Below are 19,100 nucleotides of genomic sequence, written 5' to 3'. Positions count from 1 at the left end.
AAATTAAAAAATCTATTGTAATTAAAAATGTAGTTTCAATAATATAATTAAAACTTAAAGAATATGTACAAAAATCTAATAAAAAAACATTACGTAATTAAAGAAAGAATTGTCGTATTACCGGTGAAAACTGATTTTTTTTTAAATTTTAGTCGATTGATAAAATGTTTATCGTATAAACATTACTACTAAGAAATTTGCGAATTTATTTATATCACAAGTAGTTTTTAAAATACTATTAATAAAATATCTATTATTTTGTGACAGAATTGAAATCGGTACCTATTTCCACTCTCAGATGGCGCTAATTTTATCTAAACAAATAATATTGTCCTGAGCCATCTAAATATAGATGATCTATGATGTAAAGTTATCACTTCAGATCTAACTTCAGTTATATAGTGTTTAATAACTTAATGTCGATTATTTTCATTGTGGAATACTGATGAATCAATTTTACTAATGTAATAAAATGTACAAAGTTATATTTTTATTCTTATCATTGTGCTTAGCTGTGTCCGAAAGTGTGCAACATAACCCCGCAGAATACGTTATACTTAAATATAATGAAACATACACTAATACTATAAATAATAACAAAGAATATCTTCTAGAAGTAACAGAAACTATTGTAAGTTAATTATATAACATAAATAAATATCTTTAGTTATTGTTATTTAATTCAAAAGTAATATTTGAGAGGTATCAACAGTTCAAACTTTTGTTGATTTACGATTATTTTATACGTAAAATCTTCCAGAATGACACAGTTAATGCGAATCCTCCAAGAATATGGATTCAAAGCAACGCAACTGTGTCTTTTCCTTTAATGATAGTAGCAAGACAAACTAAAGAAATGATATCGTGGCAATTGCCTTTAGAAATCGAAGGAGACGTAGGTGAATTCGTATATAATTACACCACAAAAACTATGTGTCACGACATATTAAAACATTATAGAATGAACGGTACGTGAAATACGCGGTTTATAATGTTATAGTTTGAATTGTAAATTTACCTTTTAGGGAGACATCAGAAAATGATACAGGAAAATTCGTTTATTTCTATAGCTACATCTTCGAATAAAACTATTAATTTCACCATAGAAGTTAGGAAACAAAATACTTTTACCATAGAACTTTCCAAGGAGCATAAGTTCAATATTACTCCAAGTCAACCCAGGTAAGTTTTTATTTTCAATCATATAATTGACTATTTCCTTCGAAAAATTTAAACCAACCAAAAAGCTGTAATATTTTATGTTTACCTAGCAACGATCAAATTTCAGCGATAATACTGCACTAGTGCCAAATTTTCGTCTAGGATTAATAAACATCATTTGGTTTTAATTTTATATTTTAAGAAAAGGGACAATTATTGTTTATTTTAAATTAAATTTTTCTCAGGAAATAGTCTGCCAAAATGTCCTCTCGTGAATGTCAAATTGTCTCATAATTTCCTCTCGTGCGCATTCGCGCACTCGAGAAAATTAAATTATCGACAATTTGACATGCACTCGGGACATTAATATTGATAATTATTATATATTAGTGTGTTTGTTATTTATTTTTTCCTTTTTAATGTAATTTTTCAACATTTTATGTTATGTTAATGTTAAGTTATAATGGACCCCTCGTTTATTGGCTCTAAAACTTCAAAAAACAACAGTTTTTGATAATTTTTTTTTTTGAAATATTTGTTAATATTGTGGAAAATAACTCATTGTAAATAAGGTAAAAGTACCTGAACAACACAGCCGATACTTTCTGGTGTCATCCTCGAAATTAAGAAAACTATCATTGTCTACATCTTTCTGTTAATTGTAAAATAGAGATATATTACAGGAGGACTGGGGGTAGTTTAAATTTCAGTTTAATATGAAACGGAGAGATCCTAACCTAACTTTTATATATTCTCTACATTTCTACAAAATTATACAAAAATATTGGTAGAATCTTAAGTACTGCGTCATAGAAATTGCACAATTTTTCTTGTAATTTCTTCATTTTTGTTTTTACAACTCTCTCAACAACAAATATCGAAAACATTTCGATTATATTTGTGACAACTGGCAGAAAAATGTCTGTTTAACTGTGACCTTGTTAATTCTTGGTTTAAACTGGAGTTCAAACCATAGTTTAATCTACAGCTTTGCCCTAGGTTGTAAAATTATATATAATAATGAATAAACAAAAATGAATAAAGAATCAAACTTGTTTCAAATCTAATCTAACTCGAAAATATTTTATATAAATGATAACATGCAAGAAAAGGGCAATTTTTCATTTAATTATTTGTTTATAAGTTATCAACAATTTTAAGGAAATAAGTGTGTTCAAAGCCATGAAGCTGATAAGAGGTTCATTTTTTTTATTTCTGTATTTTTTGTTTGGAAATTCTTCGTTAAAACCAGAATTAAAAAAAAATCGTTTTTCTATTTTATATTTGGAACCAAAAACTAGGCGTCGTTGATATTATAAAATAATAAATCATTTACTCTAGATTTATGTTAAGAATTCTTTAAAAAAATTCCAAAAAATTTATGAAACATAAAAATTTCCAAAAATTACAGTGGGGCGTGTAGAAAACAACGAATTTTACAATTTAGGTTAGGACTCGTTGACAGGATCATCGAATTATACGTAGGAAGCTGTAAAACTATATTTCCGGACGTTTTTTTATTGATGGAAAAATTTTGTTCAGATTTGTAGTAGTTGTAAAAAATCGCGGTGGGCTACAGAAAACAATGAATTTTCCCAATTTAGGTTAGAATTCTTCAACAGGGTCATCAAATTATGCGTAGAAAATTGTAAAACGATATTTCGCGCTCAAATTTAAATGAATTGGAAGTTTTTTTGAAAAAATTGGAGTCTTCTTCTTCATCGTACGTTAGGACTTAGTCCGGTGTTTGCATCAATGGTTTCCTAGCTGGTGATGGAGTCATAGATATTAAAATAATATTAAATAGAGAGAGAGAGAGAGAAAGATCATCGGTATACTACTCTCTATTTCCCTCTACTCTTTTCTGATTGGATCAAAATTAAGTCGAAGTTTCATGTGGTAGGAGAGAAGGTGGTAGGCAAAAGAGTTTTTGAATATTTGCTTGTAGAGGGAGACAGAGAGTGGTAAAAAGATGCTCTTTCTCTCTCGTCAATAATTCAATTTCACTTTTATGTCGTCCCTCTATCTTTAATCTTTTGTCTATGGGTGGAGTGCTTACAACGACGGATTGCTCCAATTTAGGTTAAAATTAGTTGACAGGATCATCGAATTATGTTGTAAAACTATTTCTACAGGGTTTTTTTGTGTTTAAATAACAATTTTCACATTACTTTGAAAACACTATAATTATTTTTGAAAAAATCATAAATTACATAAAAAACTTGTGAATAAATCGATGGATTTTCCTAATTTAGAATTAATTGACAAGATCATCGAAATATGTTCTTGCTAGAGTACTATAAGTGTCATCAAAAATACCCATAGCTATTTATATTAGGTTATGTCCCTTTTTACAGCTACTTCTTTTACAATTTCACCACAGACGATTCTTTGATAAAAAAGGGGGACTCTAATTACGAAACCGTCATTTTAGAAGTCAATTCAGACGACGATATCTGCATGGTTGTCAGTATACAAAATATAAGTGTAAGTTTCTCGTTTTCTTTTACCGGTATTTCGTCATTTTTGTCTTATAATTCAATCAATACTTCGTACCTTCCGCGTTTTTTTTTTCGTTTCTAGTGCCCTGTTTTCGATACCAATCAAGATGTAACGTTCAGGGGGTTCTACGAAACCGTTAACAGAAAAGGAGGTATCACAATACCTGTGAGTATAAAAATATTGTCGTAACGAAAATATGATACACACCCCCCGTATATAAATATTTTTTACAGAAATACAAATTTCCCCAAGGTTTTTACATAGTGTTTGTCGCAAAACCCGACGATTACGCTTGCGAAAAATCGGGTTTTAGTAATGTAAATAATTCAGAGAGGGTGAAACAAATTTCCCTCGTTATTAAACCCAGTATTACATATTCCGATTACGTTATGGCCGTTTTGATTACTTTGGGATGTATAGGTAAGTATATTACTCATTGCACTGATATACATAGTAATTTAACCTTATTTTATTTTCACTTTAATTTCCAAATAATTTTTAAAATCTGGCAACGTTGTTTTCGTGTAATATACAAATCCAATTAAATTAATGATGTGCTGACTACTAAATCGTGTAAACGCAAAGGAAAAGTTACATGAAAAAGTAGAAGAGTTAATGAAAGTTGAAATCAATACCACGATTTTTTAATACTGGCAACGCTGTCTATGTAAATTTATTGAATACCATTAGATTACAGCTGATTACTTAATCTTGTAGAGTCAAAGTTACACGAAAAAGAAGAATTGATAGTTTATAAACAAGACAAATACAATTATTTCGAATGCTCTAAGGTTATTTAATCATCTCGAGAATTACTGAATTATATTGAAGAAAAATCATATAAATAATTTAATTTTCAGTCATTTGCGTGACATTTTTGTTTATATTTGTGTTTCTTAGTGTAACAGTGCTTTTTGTGAAATAAAAATTTTATTGATTATGGAAATAAGTGAACATTATCAATCTTTAAATAGAGAAATAAAAGCCAAATGTGAAGTTAAATTGAAAATTATTAAAGACAGAAAAAAGTATCTATTTTTTGGAACTTAAGTAATTGAATTTCAGTTATTACATTTTCTTACCTCTTTAGTTATGTCATTATCTTCATTCATCTGCTTAAGAATCATACTAGAGGGATTTATTTTGTTTTCCACTTATCACTAAATCTTTTAGGTGGTTTCTATATAATTTTTGGTCTTCCATATTTTTTTTATACTGTAAAGGCAACTACACCGAGAGCAATGGAGTATGTTGATAATTTTTCAACCACGCCGAATGCACGTAAGTTATTCAATTTCATATTTTTTACCAAATAATATAATTAACATAACATTTATAGAAACAAGTCACTGTTTGCAGTTTTGCATGTTATACACACATACCTAAATACCAATGAAATGATATCTAATTTTTTTATGTATTTTATGCATTCTTCTTATCTTTACAGATTTTTTGCATCAATTTGTTGAAAAAAAAAACAAATTATTCATCAAAATAAATATATAATTGAAATAATTTCATGTGTATATACGAGGGGTTACCAAAAAATAAATGAAATTTTTTGGAAAACATCTGTTTCAATTAATTTTTCTTATATTTTCATTCGGTGAGATAAGTTTCGGCTTTAGTGAAATCGTTCTTGCAAACATTTGCATTTTGAACAACTCATTTCGTATTCAGCTTAAAAAAAGTAGCAAAGAGGCCTAAGAAATATTAAAATCTGCGTATAGTGATAGTATAGTAACTGTTGTGTAAGTGATTTAAACGATTTAAGAATGGAAATTAGTCCTTTGATCTAAAGTTTAAATTTCTAATTTTTACTTTCACATCCCCGTTATTTATCAGATTTAGTACAGCGCGACTTTTGATTCGACCCAATAATAAAAATTGTACTGAAAGGAAAATTTTTTAATACACTTACATTCATCGTATTTTTAATTGTACAATAGAACAAACTGAAACTAGTGAATGATATTTCAGTTATGGATCCCATTATAACTTTAGTTTCTTCTAATTGACGTTTAATTGTCACTCTGTTAACTGTCAATTCGAACAACGTTGATTACGTTCTATTCGTATTCTTTTTTGATCTGTTCTGACAGCTGTCACTTTTAAGTATCGATTAGTTTTCAAAGCGTTTAATTATTCGAATTTTCGAATTTTTCTTTATATTTAGAACAAATTTTTTATCTGTAAATTTGTGTTGAATAATTTCGTATTTATGGTATATTCAGATCGCAATAAGAATTATTAGTACCATAACCTTTCCATATATTGGAATTACTTTTTTATCTGATTTCACATTTTTTTAAATCATGTGGAATTACATGTACAAAAATGTATACATATATGAATAAAAATAAACTATTAAAAAATATTTAAAATGTGAGAATATTTACTATCACGACACAGTAACAGTAGCTACTTTCGTTAACGTTAACGTCAGGGTTCCCAACTTAAGGGTTTTCTCCCCGAATTTAGTGTGGAAAAATGTGAGAGGGGATGTTTTTAGGGATTTACATAATTTCAAATATCTGTGTACAACATTGTAGAGAATAAGTGACAGTGGCCATTTCGTTTTCTCTTTGAAACTTTTTATGTTGGTACGACGTTAAAGAAACGCCAGTTTTTTCTTGAAATTTATATCGCTTGTAGTGATTCTAACCTCAAAACAGTAATTAACGTCAGCTACAAGATATTAATTTTTTTATAATTTTTTAATAACGACTGTATATATTCAAAAATTAATTGAATCATATTTAGCTTAGGTGGGTTTGTAATTAACATGAAAATAAAGTGTTTTTAATTTGGGTTTAGGTCAAATCAAATTTTGTTAATAATTTCCTGCACAATTATGTATTTTGTTTTTTAATTTGTATTATTTCATCAGGAATTGTTAGGCTGAAGGTCACGCGAACATTCGATGGCACAGGTACATTAAAATTACAATTTTCACTATTATCCTTTCGTTTTAAAAGTATTGAAAATATCCTTGCTTGGTATACTTGAGTTTCCTACAGAATTCGGTTCATTCATTCGTAAATTTAAGAAAAAAAGTGAAGTTTATGAACAACAAATTAAGTATCAATTGAAGTATTTCAGAAATACAACTCGTCCTGGTTCAATGTTTTTTATTTGTATCTTATTCATTATGGTGCCTAAATAATTGAATATCTTCTTTTTATTCTTCTATTCGTGATACTATTTTTTTTCGATTTTTCAGTTAAATTAATGCTTTTTTCATTTTTTTTATGTGTGTATCATTTACTTCACATTTCTTTCAATTTACAATCTTTTATTAACCAAAACAGAATTTTTATGGAATCGATTAATAACCTCAGAGGTAGCTGCAGATTTGCTTGTAACATTTTTACAATCGATATTTTCCATAGACTTTCAATTTCTTTTATGACAGTTTACTGCAATTCTTAGTTTTATTGTACTCGGTGAATATGATAATAAAATGTAGTAGGAAAACATTTTATCATAAATATTGGAACATTCCTTTTTATACATACGCATTTGAAACGTTTAGAAAATATTCGAAATCAGCTGAAATAACCGCGAATACCTCTATTGAATTAAAATATTCTATGGTTACTACATATAATCGATCTTTCTCCATAGACCGCAGAAACAAGGCCATTCGATAGCTGTCAATTCCCTAACCTAACATAACCGGTAAACAATAATTTAGCTTCAGTTTACATTTTCGATATTTAGGATGTATAAAATATTTATATATTTAATAAATCGTTTCAATTTCTATTCATATAATAAAGAAAATGCTGTAAATGGTAGTCGGAATGAAATTGTATTATTTATTCATAATTTTTATCTATTGGTAAGACATTTATTTTGACTTTATCCCATGTTTATATCTAAAAATGTCTGATCGTATGTATTAAAAAATTATTATTTACTAAAAATACTGCAGTTATCTCTTGACGTGTAATTTTCGTAGTGAAATTTTAATCTAACCACTAACAGCTTAGAAATATTAATTTTTAACAAAATTTGAACTAAAGCATGCAATTCAAGAGAAAATATCAATTTAATCTGATGTGTTGAAATATGAAATGAAAGGAAGAAATTTATCTATTTTAATATCTTATAGAAGATAATTTCTCTTGACTACTTAGTTATTTATTATTATAATTTCCGGATGAAAATGTATAAATAAATCTGGTTTATTAACATTTCATTGGTTTTTTTACACTGTTACATGCACTTTATTCACACTAACACGAAAAGACACAGTAGCTGTAGAAAATATAGGTAAGATGCTAGACATACACCTATATCTGCTATAGAAATATAAAATTTCTTTTCGATGGGCAAAAACAATCATAATTTTTATGGAACTACTAAATTTGGATCCCTAAATGAAAATTTTTGTAATTCTGATTGGCTTTTTAACTTTTCAATTATCAAATAACTATCAATATTGACACTGTTTTTCCTCAATTTCTATCAGCATCTTGTGTGTCATTTACATGCATTAAGTTTAAAAATGTAGTAATTTTATGCTCAAATTACTGCACCTTCTTCTAAAAATCTCTATCAACTTCCTCCAAACTGAATTCATTGAAAAGATCTTCATTAATTAGTTATTTTGTTACGTTACAGAGGGTTTTTTATTCGTTTATATCTGCATCTTCTGCAGTACTTGCTGCTCCTTCTAAAAATCATTGCAAACTTCCATCAGAGCCGAATTAATCAAGATCTTCACTGGCATCTTTTTAAACATCATTAAATCATTTATTAGTTAATTTTGTGCCATTAATTTGCTTTTTTTCCTCAAGATTTGTGGCTAAATGTTGATAGAAGGTTTTTTTCTTCATTTATACTGCATCTTATATGCTACTTGTTGCACCTTCTTCTAAAAATCATTGTGAACTTCCACGAAAACACAGATTTATGGTTAAATATTGACAGTGGTTTTTTCTTCATCTATATCTTCTGCAGTACTTGCTGCACCTTCTTCTAAAAATCATTGCTAATTTCAATCATATTCATTAAAATCTTTGTATCATGGATATGGTGGAAATTGAATTGAAAATTATCATCAAATGCAACATAAACAAATTTTTCTTGTAGCATTAACAATATTTGTGTTTGTATAGAAATGGCTAATGTTCAACGTACCATATCCACAATGTCTGGCCCCTCGGTAGATATAACTGACTACGATACCTTAAATGAAGTAGATATCGATAAAAATTTGAGGTTAGGTCGAGGACAACCGTTTCTGATAGATTTAGCCCGAAAACCCCCTAAAGAATTAACGAAAAGATCTTATTTGTATTTATACAACGTTCTCACGGTGGCCATTTTTTACGCCTTACCCGTACTGCAACTCGTCGTAACCTATCAAATGGTGAGTTTGTATTATTACATCATAATCTTATACAAATTCAAGTGGTGTTAAATCCGTATAATAAAGTGGATATTTTAGGTATTGAATGAAACCGGCCAACAAGATTTATGTTACTACAATTTCTTATGCGCGCATCCTTTGGGTTTCCTCAGCGATTTCAATCACGTTTTCTCCAATATAGGTTATGTTTTATTGGGCGTACTTTTTTTGATAATAACGTATCTTAGGGAACAATCCCACAAAGACGCCGATTTCGATAAGGTAAATTAATTGATTCAAAATTAACAAAAAATTTGATTTGATTTCTTTTTCACAAGGAATTTGGTATTCCTCAACATTATGGTATGTTTTATGCCATGGGGGTGGCTTTGATAATGGAAGGTATACTTAGCGGAAGCTACCACGTTTGTCCTAATTCTTTGAATTTTCAATTTGGTAAGTGCAAATATTATTTTATATCATTTTTTATAATGTAAATTTTTTAAAAATTGTTTTATAACTTCGAAAATTAGGAAACTATATGATATATATATATATATATATATATATATATATATATATATATATATATATATATATATATATATATATATATATATATATATATATATGACTAGTAGAAAAGTTCATTTTTTTAATGCAATAATTTTTTTCAATGAAAACTACTTTTTATGAATGATTTCAAAAATATATACATACAGGGTGATCTTAAAGTGTGAAATGTTTTTATATACACATCTATATTTGTTTTATTGTTAAAAACAATTTGATCGTGTCGTTTTCCTAATGTAACATTTTATTTCTACCAAAAACCGTGCATTTTATGAATTATTTGAAAATAATATACATATAGGGCGATCCCAAAGTGTCAAATGTTTTTATATACATTTTGTTATAAAAAACCTATTGGGAAGTTCATTTTTTATTGCTACAATTTTTTCAACAAAAACCATACATTTTTTGGAGTATTTGAAAAAACAAAACACATACGGGGTGATCCTAAAGTGTGAAGTGTTTTTATATACATTTTGTTATCAAAAACCAGTTAAAAGTGACACTTTTGGATTGGAACATTTCCTTTTTATTAAAAACTGTCCATTTTATAAATTATTCGAAAATAATATACATATGTATAGGGTGATTCTAAAGTGTGAAGTGTTTTTATATAGATTTTGTTAACAAAAACCAGTTAAAAATGTCATTTTTGTTTTGAAACAAAAGTTATACATTTTAAGAATTATTTAAAAAGTATATACATACATCCTAAAGTGTTTTTGATGAATTATTTGGAAAAACATACATACAGGATGATACTAAAATTTGAAAATATCTATTAATATTTTTTTCTGATAAAACAACATCAAAATTCCCAAAAAATGCTTTTTGGAAAAAAACAAATCTTTTTGAAATTTATGCCGATCGTTCTCATATCATTTTTTCAAAATTTGTAATATTTTCGTTGATAATTTTCAATATATCAACTTTCTATAGCTTAAAGCTGAAAATTGTTATTACCTCTCTAATAATATGAATATTATTTCTAATTTTCTTGCGGTCTTTTCACGTTTATAAAATTTTAAATTTGAATAACAGTTTTTATGTAAACTTTGAATACATATTCCATATAAAATTTTCCAAATTCCACAAAAACCAATACCGGTTTAAATATTTCGTTATATGTAATATTTCAGATTCTAGTTTTATGTACGTAATGGCGGTACTTTGTATGGTGAAATTATATCAAAATCGCCATCCAGATATAAACGCTAACGCCTATACAACATTCGGAGTATTAGCTTTAGCAGTAGTACTCGGTATGTTTTATAATATCTATAATTATATTAATTTGAATAAAAATATATTACTCATACTTAATTTTAATCCATTTTAATCAATATTCCCAATTGCAATTACAAAAACTTCAATTCAGAACTTATCAACAAAAAATAAGCGAAAAAACTTTGATTTTTGTTTTGAATATTTTGATTTTAGGCTTTAATTGGTTATTTTGACGTCTTCCATTTTCTGAATTTGTTCAAATGAATCTTTATTGGTCGGTATGTCCAAGATGTTCGCCCTTAAATAAACCAGACATCAAAAACTTTGTGTATCTTTGTTTCCGGTAACTAATATTTTAGTTTTTATGCCTTTTTTTGTCATTCCAAAATTTGTCCAAATCAATCTCTATTCTTCACCATGTCCAAGATATTCGTCCGAATGTGCTTTATTTCCAATATCGTATATTCTGATGTATCCATCCAACTAAAAGTGAAAATTCTGCTTCGGCACCTCAAATATTTGACTCTGATGGCCTTTAAGTCACCCTGATATCAAAATTTTTTTTGTTTTTTGGCTTTTAGTAGCTCGTATTTTAATTTTTAAGACCTTTTTAGCTATTCCGGGGTCTTCCATTGTCCAAATTTGTCCATATTAATCTCTATTGTTCAGTAATTTCAATTTGCTTCGATATATCTATTTACTCGATTTGTTTTTTTAATTTATTCGTCTCTGACAGCTCCACAATTAGAAATCTAACCTTGTTATCCTAATAGACGATTTTCATTGTCTTTGAAAAATGTTTCCACCATGGTCTCTTCTGGTTTTTAGATCCTTTATCATTCCAGTGTCTTCCACCCTCTAAATATGAATACATCCACTACTCATTGTTTCCAACACTTTATTTCCTCGTTTACAATCACCACATTTTTCTAACCTTGGTATACTTTTATTATCATATTTCTTTTAATTTCAAAGTAGATATTTTTAGGTTAAGTTTTTATTTCGTTCTTTTTTCCAGCGATGATAGGAATATTGGAAGCGAATCAATACTTTTGGATAACTTTCGTTATCATCCATATATTAATGTGCTTTTATCTAAGTGTAAAAGTATATTACATGGGATGTTGGAGATTACGTAAGCAATTTTTTTTAATCCAAATAACCAAAATTATTATATTTGTTTCGTTACAGGTGATTTATCTTTACAAAAATTCAAACAGGTTTGGATATACGACTTTTGGTCAGGACCGACTAACGTTGTTAGACCTTGCCACAAAGGTACATAAGAAATTTCCAATTTTTCTAACTAAAAATGGCTTATTTTCAGCTCGGTTTGTGTTACTTTTCTTGGGAAACTTGTGCAATTGGGGTCTGGATGCTTTTGCTTTATATCGATTACCGAAAAACTTCCCTGTCTTCCTATTGACCATATTTATGACGAATACTATGTTGTACTTCGTTTTTTATATTGTGATGAAGGTGAGTACGATTTTTATCACCATCTAACTCCATTATTACAATCAAAAGTGTCAATTGTCACTAAAATATCAGATATTCACCTTTGGGATTTAATTCGATCCTTCCAGTACATAGTTCAAATATACAAATTAAATACTTCAAATCACAATAAACATGACATCCCAAACTGTACAATTATAGTAGTTCAAATGACCTCTAAGGTGTACACAACTTGTTGCAACAATCTCTAGTTTATTTACATTCTTTTAGTAGTTCAAATGACCTGTCGGATTTGTTAAGAGAAACTTGTGGTTAGAAAGGATATCTGGAGGACCCAGTACACCAAAACCGATATCAATTAGCAAACATTCTATTCCATCAGTTTTGATTCCTTTTTATTTGGTTAAGGAAATATCCTGATGGAAATGTTCATCACAGATAGTTCCAAAACTTCCATGAAATAGTCTCTGGTTTATTTACATTCTTCTAGTAGTTCAAATGACCTGTCGGATTTGTTAGAGAAACTTGTGGTTAGAAAGAATATCTGGAGGACCTAGTACTACAAAACCGATATCAATTAGCAGACATTCTTCTATTCCGTCAGTTTTGATTCCTTTTTATTTGGTTAAGGAAATGCTCTTCCTGTTCATCACAGGTAGTTCCAGAATTCCAGGAAATAGTCTCCGATTGATTTACATTCTTCTAGTAGTTCAAAAGTACCCTAAGATTATATGGGTCACATTGTATATAACACCTTGAACAAGTGCAACTATATTAATTCAAACGACCTGTTGAGCTGGATTTGTCCAGAGGGAAAAAAATTTACTTCCTTATATTATTGCTTTTTAACTATCGGATTAAATTCCTATACCTCCGGTCCGACAATTCTTGTCTATATCGAATATTTACTTTATGAACCGTACACTGTAAAAATGAGATTCCTTGCAGATTTGCTTCTTCAATGTTTGCTAGTAACATTTTCACCTCAAAATATCTAAAAACTTCAAAATTCTCCATCGAATCTAGTGTTGTATGTAATTACCCTCCATATATGGGGTTTTGATACAAGGGATTGATTTTTCTATCCCTATCAATTTTTCCTATTTGTGTTTTGCATATTGAGTTGAGTCAAAAAGGAAGTGGAGCTTCTGATCAAATATGAGGAAATGATATGTTTTTGAGGTGTCTTTTGAATCAACAGTCTCCGTTTAGTGTATTTTTATTTTTCTAGTACATCAATAAAGAGAAAGTGAGGCTCTTGACTTGGGCTTTCCTAATTGTTTCTGGGGTGTGCGCTATTTCCGCAATGTATTTTTTCTTGCACAAAGCCATATCTTGGAAGGTAAGTTAATTTTTTTCTTATTAATCCATTTTTAATAACAAAAATGTGATACTTTTCGATAAAAAAATTCCCAAAAATTTATGAGTTGTGTATAAAAAATTCTTATTAATTCAAGTGGCTTTTTTTATTAAATTTTTGTTTATAAATACAATTTAAAAAAAAATATGAGAAATTAGCATTTTTCGTTATACAGCTATAGTACTTGTATTAGTTCTGTTACTACAACTGTCAAGTATTTAAAAAAGAAGAATATATAGGTTTTGTTAAATGACATTTCGTGATAAAATGGTTATTGTTGTAGTATTTAATTCATATCGTGGAAATATAAATAGTGTAGAAATTCTGTTTAGGATTTAAGTGAAGGAAATAAAAAAAATAAACGAAACTGAAACAAGTATACAATTCAATATCAACATTTGTGAAAATAATCATATAATACGGTTATGTCGATACTTTTATCAATTAATAATTATTGTTTTCGTATTTTTATTATTTAATTGATTAGAAAGTACCTCGAAAACGTTTTTGTTTACAGAGAACGGCGGCGCAATCGAGACAATTCAACGTAGAATGTAAACTATTTCGTTTTTACGATTATCACGACATATGGCACTTTTTGAGCGCCATAGGAATGTTTTTTACTTTTATGGTATTATTAACTCTCGATGATGATCTTTCGCACACGCATCATTCTCAAATTCCAGTATTTTAACTAATAATAACGAATTGTTACATGTGTGAAAAATAAGCTTTATGACTTGGTAAATTATTTGAATGTATCAACTTTAAAAAAATGTTATTTTGATTTAGCTAGACAGATATTTCTCTTGAAATCGAGGATAAGACGCTCAATTTTTTATTTATTTAGTTTATTATCAGAAAAAAGATTCTACTCTCAAAGTTTCGAGCTGGTTTAGAGTTGAAATATATTTTTTTGTGAAACAGTGCTCTCTATAACTTTCGACTTTCGTAGCTTTTCGAATGATGTTGAAGGTTTATAAAATAAACCAGCTCTTCTATCATAAACTATTTAAAATCTCTGTAATACCCAGTGTAACGACATCTTAATTGATTTGTATTGGGTCTAATTTCCACTTCTTTTCGAATCCAGCTGTTTTTCCCCGTCCATTAGTTTAATATTTATTATTTCTATGGGTCCTTGTGTCTCTAATTTTGAAGTTAAGGAAGATAATCTTTATAATATATTTCAAGTTATATTTATTTATTCAGGTGTCTAAATTATCTACAGGTTTCGCTTTTTCTTTAATTATACATACAATGTTTATTTTCTGTTGGTTTGTTATGGTTTTTGCTTTATTACAACAGAGATTTCCTTTCACTGTTTTGTATCATTTGAATTTCTCTTACTTCTATCACTTTTTTACTTTATTTTCTTATTACTTATTCTAGATTCATAATTTTTTTTATTATTCTAGACTCTAACTTATTCTCCTAAGTGGTTCTGCTTTTCAACAAATTCGATAGTTCGTTATTCTATTAATCACAATTTTTCTTTTTCTATATATGAAATATTTTTGAGCATTTTGCTTTTCATTGTTGTTTTGTATAGTTATAACTTTGTCTTTGGACTTGATAATAACATTGAACATGAAATATTTGTACTCTTTGGAAAATTATAGCATCATTTAATTTTGAATTTCATTTTTTGTTTGTAATATTGAGGATTTTTCAAAATGGTTATTTAACTATATTGAATTGCCTATTTTGTTAATTAGTTTAGTTTCGAAAACATTTTCCATGACTATAAATTCTAGAAATTATCAAAAATATTGATTAAAAAACAACACAGGGGCTTCCGGAAATCTATTGAAATTCTAAAACTTTTCCATTTATTTACTCCTTCACTGGGGAAAAAGTATTTTCTTCTTTTCTAGAAGGAAAAAGCTTTATATTAAATTTCTCAAACTGCATTAACGGAATAATTAACAAAATATTAGTATATAAAAATAAATTTATTAAACCAAACTTCCAATTGATAATATTTCGTTGAAAAGGTATATAATATATGTACCTGCATATGAAGGATCTTTGTGATATTAATTATATTTTAAGCAAAATTCGCTTAAAAATAATTTTTTTATAAATTTTACCTGGTAGAATTAATATTGGTCCTATTCCATTTGATTTTGATATAAAACGTTGAAATAATTATTAATCTATGGTTTATTGTAAATATTAAAATTTTATTCCAATTTTAAGTTTTATTTCAATTACCTGAAACTAACCCAAAAATAATAGAAAATATGTGAAATATGGAAAATTAAAGTTTGAAATTTTGAAAAAAAAAATACCTAATTAAATACCGATTTAATTTAAAATCAAATAGGAATATGAGTAAAAATAATAAATACCACATAATTTAAGAAGTAAAATGCTTTCTTATGCTTTTTACTTGTAAAAATTTTTTAAAAACAAATATAAAATAATGGCCTTTTTTATTACTAATATTAGTTCTAATGACACAACTTTCATACGTTCAAAAAAAGAAGATTAAATAGGTTATGTTTCATTGACATATACGAAGTTAAATATAAACGAATCTTATTACTAATTTCTATTTGAATATAGGAAAATGAAAAGTAGTAAATTCAATGGAACCTCCTTTGAAACCAAATGAATCAGATTGTTGTAATTCAGGTTGTAACCCTTGCATATTAGACGTTTACGAAGAACAACTTAAAAAATATAATAGAAAGCAAAGTTTACAAGAATTGTATCGAAACTGCTTAATACCAACAGCTTATACAGTGTTTAAAGTCATTAACATCGAAAAGAGATATAAAGATGCTTTACTGATTACGTTAGAATATGTAAAAGCTATGAACAATAATGTAGGAAAAAGTAGTGAATTAGACATCATTTATAAACCAGGACAGTTTATCATGCTTAAAGCTGGAAGAGAAAATGAAGAATTCCAAAGACCTTATACACCTATACCAATAAATAAACAAAAAAAATTGAGTTTTACTGTGTTAATAAAACTATACGAAGTTGGAATGATGTGCAGGTATATTAGAAATTTAAAATTAGGATCAGAAACGTTATGGAGAGGTCCATATGGAGATTTTACAATAAATTATGCTTTCAAAAATATTTTGTTTATAGCGCAAGGTATAGGAATCGCTCCGTTTTATAGTATAATCGGTGACATAGTAAATAATGAAAACTGTTACACTTTTTTAAAATTATATTTTTGTTGCAAAAACGTCGATACCATATATCTGAGGGAGGAATTGTACAAGTTACAAACATACTGGAATTTTAATTACGAAATTTTCCTCAGTGATTCTGAAAATAACTCACCCAAATATAACGAGATAATTCACAATACAAAATTGGATTATAATATCGTTAAAAACTACATCAGTGATAAAATCGAAGGTATCCAAATTCTTATATGTGGTAATGAACATTTTATAACGCATTTTAAAAACATCTCATTGCAGTGTGGAATTATAGAGAGAAATATAATTGGTTTTTAGTCCAGTTTCCTACTATAAAATTTGAATTTCTGGAACCATTCTTGGTATTCACTAAGTTATCATCTACAAAGGTAAATTTTGATCTTTGAAGATGATAACTGATGATGATAATATTCATTATACAGTATAATTATGTCTTCAGTTCTGCCATCAAATCTCTTTCTGACTTAGTTTTTGATATTTTTTCCATCCATGATGTTCTTGGTCTGCTTTTATGAACCTCCGAAGGATACCTAACCAACATTTTATTCTTCAGATATCTATTGCCAATACTAAATAAATTGTGCTATAATTGTTGTTTCTGTACCGTCTTTTCCTTATTTGTTTGTAATTCTTTGCAATACTAGCAAATTTCAATGTTGTTATATCCCCAAATTTTTAAACTCAAGTCATTTTAAAAAATGTTTCAAACTTTCTTAAACATAGAAAAATTAAAAACTCTATGAATTAAGCAAAAAAGAAGAAATAGTTTTATGAGAAAAAGGTATAAGAATACCCCTTAAAAATCGGATAATTAGGAGATGAAAGAAAAGTAAGGGAACAAGAATTTTAGATGAAATAAACAAGGAACAGTTAAATTAGTAGCAATGAAAAACCTTATTAAAAACTGAAGTGTGGTACTGAGAAAGAAGTGCATATAACAAAGGAGGGAGTTGGGGTGAATAGAAGCAACAATAGAAAGAAATTCAGGAAGATGACAAGATACAGTGTAAGAAATAAATACATGATAGATTCTTATAACACCTGAGAAAATAAAAGAGAAGTTTGGAGCGTTAATTTGTTTAATTTACTCCTAAATTTTAAAAAGAAACAAATAATATCAATAATAATTCCTTTAATTTGAGTTGAGGTTATGAATAAACTTGAAAATTTACAAATTTTATTACTTACAAAAAAATAAACCTATATTATAATCATTAATAATGAAATTTCAAATAAATGAGACTTTTTAATGGTACTTTCATTATTTTTTAAGCAAAGTTAAATTAAATATTAAAATATTGACTTATCATTATATTATGAAATGATTAACTAGAAACTATGTGGATTATAACTTGCTGTCGAATTTAATACAGTTGAATAATCACAGTCAATGAATAAATTGTAGTTCAAAATTTAAATTACCTCTGCTTACATTACATTATAAAAAAAATTAAACAAAATATAACAAATTATAGATGTTTAAATTAATCCCTTTTCCATTATATTTCATGCCCCGCTGCCTGCCGTAGTAATATGTAAATTTTTTCTTTAATCCAATCCTTATTATAAGGGGCGTACGTATTCGTTGATTTTTGATATACGAGGCAACTCAAATCGGTAAGCTAAATGATGTGAATACATATAAAAAAAATTAATTTACAATTATTCTATTTTATTAACCAAAAAAAATTACCTGATCTACGAAATCGAACAGTTGGGAGATGTCGTAAGTAATTGTAGGGGTATTTGGATTCCTCCTTTTTAAGTGTTCCTCATAAATTCTACAAACACCTTCCATACACTCGTTTACAGATTCATAGTCTGAGTACGTTCGAGTTTCAGGATTTGTACCTGGTTGCACCAATAATATAGTATGTGCCTAAAAAGAATAAAAAATAATAATATTAACTATATAAAAGTTAAATATAAGAGATATTACCATATTTATACTTTTATACTAAGCAAAAGTTAGATTTTTTGATCGTTGCTAACTTTGTTGATAAGTCTCGAATTGCTTCTTCTTTTTTAATGTCATTTACAATTATACTAAACTGTTAGCCAATTGTTCCGGAATCGATTCTATCTAATTAGATAGCTAATAAAAAGTTATTAATGTCCGAATTATGATGTCATCTTAATCCAGAACTACGATTTAATGTAAAAAATTTAATGCAAAATATAGATACAATATTTAATTTTTTATCACAGAACAAAATGTATTTTATGGTATCTACTTTTTTATGGAACAAAATGTATTTTATGGTATCTACTT

The 19,100-nt window shown here is 27.6% G+C and overlaps 3 protein-coding genes across 4 annotated transcripts; 2 read left to right on the top strand and 1 right to left on the bottom strand.

Annotated features, from left to right (window-relative positions):
- Nucleotides 1–370: 370 nt before the first annotated feature.
- On the top strand, nt 371–15,841 carry LOC130449946 (SID1 transmembrane family member 1-like). Of its 2 annotated transcripts, XM_056788062.1 has the most exons (17): nt 371–631; nt 761–968; nt 1,026–1,182; nt 3,519–3,648; nt 3,745–3,828; nt 3,897–4,083; nt 4,837–4,944; nt 6,554–6,595; nt 8,790–9,043; nt 9,122–9,304; nt 9,361–9,478; nt 10,735–10,857; nt 11,841–11,957; nt 12,014–12,100; nt 12,150–12,301; nt 13,512–13,622; nt 14,158–15,838. In XM_056788062.1, the coding sequence occupies exons 1-17, from the start codon at nt 473–475 to the stop codon at nt 14,332–14,334; spliced, it is 2,397 nt and encodes a 798-aa protein (XP_056644040.1). In that variant the 5' UTR covers nt 371–472; the 3' UTR covers nt 14,335–15,838. The 2 variants fall into 2 exon arrangements, with proteins under 2 accessions (XP_056644040.1, XP_056644041.1); XM_056788063.1 differs by lacking the exon at nt 6,554–6,595 and having other exon boundaries at nt 14,158–15,841.
- Nucleotides 15,842–16,137: 296 nt separating this feature from the next.
- LOC130449944 (NADH-cytochrome b5 reductase-like) lies at nt 16,138–17,903 on the top strand. The gene has a single exon (XM_056788059.1). It carries the CDS (start codon nt 16,235–16,237, stop codon nt 17,123–17,125), a length of 891 nt encoding a protein of 296 aa, XP_056644037.1. The 5' UTR covers nt 16,138–16,234; the 3' UTR covers nt 17,126–17,903.
- A 42-nt stretch (nt 17,904–17,945) lies between these two features.
- LOC130449945 (enhancer of rudimentary homolog) lies at nt 17,946–19,075 on the bottom strand. The gene is made up of 3 exons (XM_056788061.1): nt 18,768–19,075; nt 18,522–18,707; nt 17,946–18,450 (listed from the first exon to the last, which is right to left on the bottom strand). Exons 1-3 carry the CDS (start codon nt 18,768–18,770, stop codon nt 18,328–18,330), a joined length of 312 nt encoding a protein of 103 aa, XP_056644039.1. The 5' UTR covers nt 18,771–19,075; the 3' UTR covers nt 17,946–18,327.
- Between the last annotated feature and the right edge of the window lie 25 nt (nt 19,076–19,100).

Source organism: Diorhabda sublineata, chromosome 10 (assembly GCF_026230105.1).
Source record: "Diorhabda sublineata isolate icDioSubl1.1 chromosome 10, icDioSubl1.1, whole genome shotgun sequence".
Taxonomy (NCBI): Eukaryota; Metazoa; Arthropoda; class Insecta; order Coleoptera; family Chrysomelidae; genus Diorhabda; species Diorhabda sublineata.
This window is presented reverse-complemented; position numbering and strand designations above follow the sequence as displayed.